The 10,788-nt window shown below is 42.5% G+C and overlaps 1 protein-coding gene and 1 long non-coding RNA gene across 2 annotated transcripts in view; one reads left to right on the top strand and one right to left on the bottom strand.

Annotated features, from left to right (window-relative positions):
• Positions 1–1,345: 1,345 nt before the first annotated feature.
• Positions 1,346–10,788, bottom strand: part of gpr174 (G protein-coupled receptor 174) — a 14,896-nt gene continuing 5,453 nt past the window's right edge. The window contains exons 2-3 of the mRNA XM_032527546.1: positions 5,015–5,439; positions 1,346–2,255 (exon numbers count right to left, since the gene is read on the bottom strand). Coding sequence (XP_032383437.1) covers positions 1,461–2,255; positions 5,015–5,218 — 999 coding nt within the window. The 5' untranslated portion in view covers positions 5,219–5,439 and the 3' untranslated portion in view covers positions 1,346–1,460. The remainder of the gene's footprint in view (positions 2,256–5,014; positions 5,440–10,788) is intronic.
• The window catches only part of LOC116696507 (uncharacterized), a 24,223-nt gene continuing 16,540 nt past the window's right edge, over positions 3,106–10,788 (top strand). The window contains exons 1-2 of the long non-coding RNA XR_004333752.1: positions 3,106–3,117; positions 5,457–5,461. This is a non-coding gene — a long non-coding RNA (uncharacterized LOC116696507). The remainder of the gene's footprint in view (positions 3,118–5,456; positions 5,462–10,788) is intronic.

Genomic DNA, 10,788 nt, shown 5'->3' on the forward strand with positions numbered 1-10,788 from the left:
ACCTGTATAAGTCATAGCACTTTTGCTGAAGTATACACTAGTTAGTCTCGTACTAATAATCAGCTTTCTTACTTAGAATATCCTCTAAGTTTCATTTGTTCTGTTGGTTTGTGTTCTGTTGCCGTAGCTTCCTGCTGAATTATTTTATCGTCGTTACTGTACTACATCCTCTCACGTCTAGACGAGAGTTGTTAGTCCTTCTACTGAATATCTTAGTGATGCTGACAAGTCATTCATATCAGACGTGTGTGTGTGTGTGTGTGTGTGTGTGTGTGTGTGTGTGTCCGCCCACTGTCCCCCTTCTTAACGGGGTTTATAGAGCAGCCTTGATAAGAAATACTATATGTTATAGTGTGATATAGCACAAGTCACCCAGGAAATGTACGATACAGTTATAGTTACAATACTCATGTAACATGGTCGTCCGTGTCTGTAATGGATGGTGCCAGAGATATCTGTCACCCCTTGTTGTAGATATTTCCCAGAGGCCTCTGCTGTCCTGCTGTGTGATGATTTTATGTTATTAATTACGGCGAGCAGTCCGACACGCTATATGACTTGTGTAGAAATATCATTTGTGACAATAAACTTGAAGGATGGTTAATAAGCTAAAGGGAGATTTCCCCAAATTTGAAAACGCATTCTTTTGTCAGTTTTTCCATTACTATTTATGAATTTATAGTCCCATAATGTGAGATTACCTTTACTGAAGTAGCTGTAACAAGCAGCTAGGCGGCTCAAAGTTTTGCAGAACTCTATATATTAAAAAAAAAAATCATCACAGGAACAGTGTATGTAAAACTCCTTCAATGAATCTGCATGAAGCAATTGTCCTTTTTATTTTGAAAAATCCTAAAGGAATGTAAAGTATAGGCCTTTTGCCAAATAACTTCAAGTCATTTTTCAGTGATTTCCTTCAGACAGACAATCAGACCGAAGTGTGCGTGTCCAAATGTGTTTGTCTCGGCTTTTTAACACTGCTAGAAGATTAGATCAAAGCCAATGTTGTGTGCAGCTACTGAAATGAATTCACTTTGTTGCTGAATAAAGTGGCATTTCTTTACCTACTAAATAGTTTTTGCTCGTTTGCTTATTATAACAACAATTCCAACACATCCTGAATCATAAAAATACATCTATAGGGAAAATTAAACTGGTTTAGGGATTTTCCTGGATTCTGTATTTCCTGATTCTTATTAAAGATGTTGGCGCCGATGACATGTTCATCCTTCATAACAGGAACAGCTCACTCTTCACCAGGCTCATACAAATGTAGAAAGAACAAAAACAGCTTTTATTTAATATAAATAGAGAACCAATTCACATTTTGAAACATCACATTTTTTTCACATGCTAGTTAGCATGTCAATTATATTCCCCTAGTTTTAAGGAGTGTATAGTATATTTCAGGGTTTATTGGATGAGATCAAACAGTCGGTCTCTGAGAGTCTGAGGGTAGTCTAGTCCTCCTCTCCTCCCGTACACATGGACAGACGCCTGCTGAAAGTCATGCTCTCTGGGATCTCCTGCTTGCTCAGGCGCCTCCAGAACTCATCAGTGGTGAAATAGTACATGAGGGGGTCCAGGCTGCAGTTTAGGCTGGCCAGGCACAGTGTGACGGGGTGACATAGCAGAATCAGGTTCTTGAGGGTGCAGCTGCTCAAGGCATCGGATTTAACCAGGAAGTCCAGGGGCATGGTGATGTGGTAAGGAGCAAAGCACACTAGGAAGACCACAGCGCAGCCTAGCACCATCCTCAACGCCCTCCGCTTCTCCCCTCGGTCAGGAATTGCCCCCGCTGTGGACTCCCGAAGGCTACCGGCAGTCAGACCGGTGCAGGCTAACACCAGGACAAGGGGGATGATGAAGCCAAACAGCTCGGCTATGATCAGGAGGGCCCAGGCTGCTGGAATACTGACCTTATTCATGGGCAGCTCTGAGAAACACACCGGGTGCGGTAATGGGGTGGAAGTGGGGTCCGGTATGTTGTTCCTCAGCAGAGGGAAGGGCAGGCAGCACAGGCACACAAACAGCCAGCCGAGGGCACACACAATCAAGTCCCCTTTACGCCGGGGCGAGTTGTGCCTCAGCGGGCGCATGATGAGCTCACAGCGACGCACGCTGATACACACCAAGAAGTAGATGGAGGCGTACATGTTGACGTACTTCAGATAGAAGCAGAACATGCAGAGAGCGTGACCGAAGGGCCAGACGTTGTTCAGGTAGTAGTAGATCCGCAGAGGCAGAGAGAGCACCTGAGGAGAGCACAGAGTGTCAGGATGGTTTCTAGAAGAAGTGCTACAAACATAATGTGGTAGACGCCCACCTGATTTGAGTAACTAGACTGCTTAAGCTTCATTTCAGCTCTGGAAAAGTGAGGAAATGCTGCATTTCTTTATTTTACATTGATGTTAAATAGTCTATATTCACAGTGTTACACTTCCACGATTGCTCCGTTGCCAACGGAAATTCTGCAGGATGTCACTAATTCTGTCCGGATGTCCATTTCCTTCCTCTTTCTTTGTGGTGGCGTTCTAACCTCTGGAGGATTTCTGAGGACTATGGTTACCTGGTCCTCAGATCTCTGCAGGGTAAATCCAGACAGCTAGCTAGACTATCTGTCCAATCTGAGGACTATGGTTACCTGGTCCTCAGATCTCTGCAAGGTAAATCAGAGTAGCTAGACTATCTGTCCAATCTGAGGACTATGGTTACCTGGTCCTCAGATCTCTGCAGGGTAAATCCAGACAGCTAGCTAGACTATCTGTCCAATCTGAGGACTATGGTTACCTGGTCCTCAGATCTCTGCAGGGTAAATCCAGACAGCTAGCTAGACTATCTGTCCCATTTGAGTTTTCTGTTGCACGACTAAAACAACCTTTGAACGTACACATGTTCCACCAAAACATTTTCCTTCCTGAGACTATTTAGCAGCGGCACTGTGGCTCCGGAACTTAGACGATTGTGATTGGTTTAAAGAAATGCCGATAAACCAGAGCACGTTTCTCTCCCATTACAGAATGTGGGTGGACTAGCCAGATCTCCTGTGCAGCGCTGTGGAAGATGGCCCGGCAATGTGAGACTACATTAAATAACCCCTGCAGCTATAAAGATGAAGTTATGGAGCAGTATATAAAATAATTAAAACTAACTCCACCTTTACCAGCTTCCACAGACAGTTGGAGCTGGTAAGTTGCATTTTCGTAGTTTCTGTTTTATCCACAATGTTATAATGTCAGATTTCCATGTTGATGGCTGAAATAATAAGAAACCACAGTGAGCTAAAACGTTCCGGATTCCACACAAAGATACCCTACTCTACGGCTTTAAAATGGAGTTAATAGGCGTGTGTGTTGGTGTCGGCCGCTGTCCATTTCCTATGGTTCTGAGATGCTAATTTTTTAAAGGGTGTGCGTCCATACGAGCACCCACGGAGGAAAACTAAATGGCGCCTAGGAAAGAGAAAGACTAACAGATCTAATATACACGTTATAATTTATTTACAAGGCTGTCAAAGGCCTCTCCTCTGCCTGTTTTGTGGCCGGAGTGTGTGAGTGACAGCCCGGTCAGAGGGTTTATTACGCTCGATATCTCTTGTGGAGCTTCATAACTTTGAAAAACCATAAGTTCCAGTTAATCTGATAATGGATACGTGTGTTAAATTATTTAAACACCTCTTGTCAGCGGGTCTCCTGATAAAGCTCCAGCTCACAGCGGGGTCTGTGAAGGTGGATAGGCCGGGTCAGGGACCCTGGCAGGCACTGTGGAGCTTCTGAACCTCAACACAGTCTAACCAAATTTGCAATTAGCCATCAATAGCCCATATGTGATAGCCTGTAAATCCAGACCCAAATCCAAAAGATGAAGGGTCTGGAATGGGTCTGGCACCAAGCGTGCATTTTCAAATCTAAATATAAAGTTTCCAGTTGGCCACAACAGCAATCCGTGATTGTTGCAGCGCTTTGCACACCAACATATTAACTTTAATTTGGGATTGGGAGTGGGCGAGCCAGCACATTGACAGAACTGCTAATACGGGTACAAGCGGGCAATATGGGTTTCCTCAGGAGGGGGGCTGGCGTCTCCCTTAGAGATAGGCCGAGGAGCTCGGAGTAGAGCCGCTGCTCCTTTACATCGAAAGGTGCCAGTTGAGGTGGGTCGGGTATCTGGTAAGGATGCCTCCTGGGCGCCTCCCTAGGGAGGTGGTCCAGGCACGTCCAGCTGGGAGGAGGCCCCGGGGAAGACCCAGGACTAGGTGGAGGGATCATATCTCCAACCTGGCCTGGGAACGCCTCGGGATCCCCCAGTCGGAGCTGGGAAAGTGAAGTTTGGGGTCCCCTGCTGGAGCTGCGGCCCCCGCGACCCAATACCAGATAAGCAGACAAAGATGGATGGATGGATGGATGGATGGATTCTATTACCCAGTGTGCTTTGTTGAATGGTCTCAATGTTTTATCGTTTACGTGAATATTAGTTTACTTGAGGATTAACTTAGTATATGAAGTAATGCAGGACGTGGGTTTAGGTTCCATGCTTATTGGGTTTGTGTTAGTGAGGAGATCTACTGAAACGGTCCCATAACAGGGGAGTGTGATGTGTAAGATGAGAAAGCAGAGGTTACGTTTGTGTGTCATTGGCTATCTGTATATCTTTACAAAAGCTCAAATCAGTACAGCAGGCATCAATAAATTGTCGGGGAGGGTCATGCATTTTTTCCCAATCATTTAGGAGCGTCATAGAAAATTGTATTGCTGTCGGAGGGAAGGGCAAGTATTTTTTGGCTAAAGGTCCCAAAACTCCTCCGGGAACAGTCCCTTAGTAGCATCTCTATCATCACCCACAAAAGAGGGTACTGTATAGGAATAGCAAATATTAATGATAAAAAGTTATTTTAGTCTAATTAGATTAGATGACACAAACATATACATAAACATACGTACACATATGATTAATTACGTGACTGAGCACTTAATAAGACAATCAAATAAGACGTACAAAAGACAAGGAGGTTTACCTGCAGCAGGTCGGCCACAGCCAGGTTCATCATGAACACCACGGCCTTCTTGGTTTCTCTGATGTAAACCTTGAACATCCAGATGGCGAGCACATTACCCAGCAGCCCCGGTGCTAGGATCACGCTGTACACCACCGCATACACGTAGTGCCGGTACGCCTGGTGATCTTCAATGCTTGTACAGTTGTTGTTGGTAAAGTTCATCTTAAGCCAGTGGCTGTTTACTGTCAACTGTCAAGACGAGCTGACGCGTGAAACAACAGGAAGCTTGAATCAGGAAAGCTGCTCGTGGTCTGGTGACGGGTGGATCTGAGCACCCGCGCTGTCCATTACGGCACGGAGGAGTTCAGGCTTCTTTGAGTGTTTGTCCAGCCGAATTAACTGTTGATGTTTGAGAGCACATTCAACCCCAGGTGCATGGCATCCTGACACAGGAGAGGAGAAATGGTCAGCAGGATGATATGTGTATCACTGTTTAGAGCATTTAGCTACTGGATCATGTTTTCTCAAAGAACCTGTCAACATCAGACACATATCACATTGTGCAGCCTTCAGTCCCACACACACACACACACACCTGCAAACACACTCACACCTTTCAACCAGGCCTTCAGCTTGTTATACCACCTGTTAAAAGAGGGCATAACATCGAAATAAACGACAACTCTGATACCTCTCCCTCCATCCTCTGGGAAGCATTCAAGGCTTACATAAGAGGCTGTATCATATCGTTCGAGGCCTCTAAGCGAAAAGTAAATAAGCTAAACTGAAAGAACTAGAAGACCAAATTAAATTACTGACATAGAAAAGCACAGTCCCCCCGATTAGTTGCACAGGAAAATAGCAACAATAAGTATGAATACAATAAAATATCTGCTAAACTAAGTAAGCATTTCTCCATACTAGGCAAAAATATTTTGATTTGGTGACAAACCACACAAGCTGCTAGCTAGACAACTCAGGAAAATAGAAAACGACAGAACGATACACAAGATAAAAGCCGCAATAATGCAATAATTACAAAGCCTAAAAATATCAATGACAGATTTCTTGAATTTATACTGATCTGTATACTTCAAAGACCACTTCAGACTCTGTAACTATTAATGCATTTTTAGACAGATGTGAGCTCCCAGATCGAGTGAGGATGACTGTGTTCTTTGATCTGACCCACAATTGCAGAGGTTCGAGGTGCCATTGCCTCCTAAAGAGTATAAGACACCCGGTCCTGATGGACTTCCAGGGGAATATACAAAACATTCAGTGAAAATCTATCTCCTTATCTGTTGAAAGTATATGAACACGCCCAGATACAAGGTAATCTACCCCCACCTTAACGAGGGTTGATCACATAATTCACAAAAAGGGAAGGACCCACAGGAAGTAGGCGCTTACCGTCCTACTCCTCCTTAATGCCGATGGGAAGTTGTTTGCTAAGATACTGGCTAACAGACTGAATTCTCTATTGGAAAAGCTAGTTCATGTGGACCAGACAGGTTTATACCAAATAGGAGTGCTACTTTCAATCTTAGACGTCTTTTCAATGTATATATACAAAGAGAGGTCCACCTACTGATTTGTCATACTTGCACTTGACGCGAGAAAGCATTTGACCAGATTGAGTGGTGCTACTATTTGAAGTTCTAATAGGTTCAATTTTGGAAGTAAATTCTTGTCACTTAAAACTCATTTACAGGAATCCCATGGCTCAAATCCTAACAAACCGGACAATATCCTCCGTTTAGCCTAAACAGAGGACAAGACAGGGTGCCCGCTATCCCCTTTAATTTGCACTGGCTATTGAACCTCTAGCCCAAAATATCAGATTAGAACCCCAGATCTATGGTTATTCCACCAAAGACACCAATAATAAGATATCATTGTACGCAGATGATATCTTGTTATATATAACACAGCCTGAAGTTACTATCCCAAATCTTCTTGAAAAAATCAACCTGTTTGGGACCTTTTCGGGTTATCGGATCAATTGGACTAAAAGCGTTTTAATGCCAGTCTATATGAATGACCTAGCACACCTGGACCACTTCCCATTTAAGGTTTCCCACGAAAAATTTACCTATTTGGGGATTGAAGTGACAAAGCAGTACTCCTCTCTGTTTCAAGCAAATTTCCCCCCTCTAATAGAGCGATTGCGGACTAGGATTTCATTCTGGGACACACTCCCAATTTCTTTAATTGGAAGAATTAATGCTATAAAGATGGTTTTCCTCCCGCAATTGTTATATATTTTCAAAACATCCCGATGTTTCTAAAAAAATCCTTTTTTAAACAACTAGATTCTCTAATAGTTCCTTTTCTGTGGGGACAAAGGGCTCACAGAATTGGCAAAAAACATCTCTGTAGACCGAAGCCAAAGGGGGGATTGGCACTCCCAGACTTTTTGCTATACTACTGGGCCTCAGCAATCAAGATGTCCACCTTTTGGTTGGACACATCAATACCAATGTCTGACTGGCTACTACTGGAGCGGGAAGACTGCCACCCGTATTCTATGGCCGCGGTCCTACTAGCTCCGGTCGCGATTAAAAAAAAACTGTATAATAACAATCCCATCATACATAGCATGATCCGTACCTGGAAGCAAATCAGGACCTCCTTTAATCTTAAACCGTTCTCTCTTCTATTACCCATCGCTAGAAACCCCACATTTGCCCCTTCCAGCTTGGATGGAGCCTTCTCTACATGGAGTGAGAAGGGTGTCCATTGTGTTGGGGACTTATACGTGGGAGGCGTCTTTGCTTCATTCACACAATTACAGAGGAAGTATGAGCTGGGGAATAATGACTTCTTTCGTTACCTACAAATTAGGGACTACGTTCGGAAACACTTGAGTGATTTTGAGACGGAATCACAATCTAGAATAGAGGACTGCCTGAAATTTTTCCCTTACGAGAGTAAACTCATATCCCGCATTTATGACAATCTCTTATTAATAAGCTCCCCATCAACTGAAAATTATAAGCATAAATGGGAAGAGGAACTTGGTGAACCTATTCCAGATGATTTATGGAAGGAAAGTCTTGAAAAAATACACAATTGTTCAGATAACGCAAGACATTGTCTTATCCAATTTAAAATCATACATAGGCTTCATTACTCGAAGGAAAAACTACATACCATATACCCAGAGGTGTCACCTATGTGTGATAAATGCCACTCTTCCGTAGCAACACTTCTCCATAGTTTTGCTTTGTGCCCAAGGATCCAACCATTCTGGATTGATATATGTAGCATTATGTCTGAGGTCATAAATATTTCAATCCAACCTGAGCCCCTGTTTATCATTCTTGGAATATCGGAGACCTTCAGGACACTGACTGTGGCACAGCAGTGCTTTCTCTCATACTGTCTTATAATTGCAAAGAGATTAATCCTACTCTTGTGGAAGAGCACGGCTGTGCCTACCTCCAAGATGTGGTTGGACGATTTAACTAATACTCTTCATTTAGAAAGAATAAGGTACACGCTGAAAGACAGGCTCAACTTATTTAATAAAACATGGAAACCACTTATATCATACCTGAAAACCACAAACCTAGTACAACAATCTGCATCCTAGCACACTATGACAGTTGTATTGGTCTTAGAGTGATGGTCTAGTGGTCTAGTGAGGGAGGGTGGTGATACACGGGTGGGGTTAGATAGGGCGGGTAGGGGGTTGGGATAGTGGGAGGGATCGTGGTCAGCCTGGTGATATTCTTTTTTCTCTGTTTTGTTTTGTACTGTTACTTTGTTTGCTTTGTCCTGTTTTACTGTTTGTTTTTTCTTTTTTACCTTAAAAAAAAAAAAAGATTCAGAATGTATAGTCAAATTGTATGGTGATTCAAATTCTTCAATAAAAAGATGTTAACAACAAAAGAGGGCATAACATAAAAGGTCATTTGGATGTGATTGCAGCTTTTGCAGTGGCATTTACAGTAAATATGCAAACCCACAGAGCCAATTCCCAGCCAATAATAAGTGTGTGTATGTATGCATGTGTGTGTGTGAGCGTGTGTGGTAACAAAAAAGTCTCTCACTCAGTCTGCATAGTTCTAAAGAACAATGTTTGTGGTGAATTCAAAATGAGTGACGCTTACGTATATGCTTTGTGATATTCCCAATAGCACAAAATGAAAGCAATTTAAAAACAAAGACAAAAACTCAAAGGTAGCCTTTAACACTGCTACACTTCAGATAATGATTTTAACTTCAAATGGAAACACTGGGTAATGACTGGGACTGAGCATCCGGCGTGGAGGTGTCGTCCACCCACTGCTGTAGCCCACACATCAGTAAGTGTACGCTGGTTTGGTTTTCTTTTTTAACTGTGTATGAACACACAATGTGAGCAGTGAAGATGCATTGTGTTATATGTAGTTTTGTCTCTTTTTATTAACTGATGTCCCGGACTAAACTGAACCCAGCTAAGTATGGGACAGGAAAAAGAGAACTTGTTTTGTGTCGTCGTTCTGGTCTTTCTGTATTTTTACTTTTGTTCTGATGATTTTATTCATCATATGTTTAAAAAATAAAAATACCACCACAAGAGAGTTACTTTAACATGTTAAAGGTCCCATGGCATGAAGATTTCACTTTGAGTTTTTTAACATTAATATGCATTCCCCTAACCTGGCTATGCGCCTCTAGGGACTAGAAATGGTGATAAGTGTAAACCGAGCCCTGGGTATCCTGCTCTGCCTTTTATGAAAATAAAAGCTCAGATGAGCCAATCTGGAATCTTGCCCCTTATGAGGTCATAAGTGTGTTTTGTTTTATAGCACATCATGTGTCTTGTGTCATGTAAAATCTTAATCTGGTAAGTGACTAATAAGTAGCTGTAACATAACTGTAGTTGCATAAAAAGTACAACAATAACTGTGGAGTGGAATCGTGTATATATATATATATATATATATGTATATATATATATATATATACTGTATATAATATAAAGTAGTAGAAATTGAAAACTCCAACGTATCCTAATTCAACTGGTCATATGATATCTTGCAAAAAAGATAAATTCTTCTACAAGTACTAGCAAATGAGCAATCAGTGTGCATGTGGAAGGCCCTGCAGTGCAGCAGCATGCATGGTTCCATACAACGCTCTTCTCGAGTAAAATGAAGGATGACATCACTACTTTCATAGAATTTGGTGTGTTTTATTGACAGTCTATTTTCCACTCAACAAACTAGTCGAAATAATTCATAATTTCCACTTAAAAGTTTTAACATCTTGCTTTGGGCCCACTCACACACCACACAACAGGCACTACAATCTGGGCCCTGTAGAAAGGCCCCTCTCCGCATCCACAGCTATTCATTCTAGCTTCTTTTTGGGCCCTCCTCACATGAGGGCCCTGGGTACTCGGTCCCCTTTTCCCCCCCAGTCCGACGCCCCTGGTATACTTAGTGAGGTTTTGTCTGCATTGCGCCGCCTGTTTCTGCTTAGCATGCTGCTTGGCTAATCCAGGGAGCATTATAATGAGCGCCAAGCATAACTGTAACTTGCAATATATGGTTAAATCTGTGACAAGATTGTTCCTGACTGAAGAAGCGTTAGTTAAGTACTTAAGTTGTGTAACAAAAGTAAGTTTTGTTAGGTTGACTTTAAGTTTCACACTGGACACGAACAGCAGTTTCCTGAGTGAAAAAAACATCAACCTGACTTTGTCTCACAGCACATCCCGGCTCATGATTATGTGGCTTATTTACTATCTGCTAGCTGCCTGTCCCCAGAACACACTGTAAAAAACATCTCCTCACTAT

The sequence above is a fragment of the Etheostoma spectabile genome, chromosome 10 (genome assembly GCF_008692095.1).
Source record: "Etheostoma spectabile isolate EspeVRDwgs_2016 chromosome 10, UIUC_Espe_1.0, whole genome shotgun sequence".
NCBI lineage: Eukaryota > Metazoa > Chordata > Actinopteri > Perciformes > Percidae > Etheostoma > Etheostoma spectabile.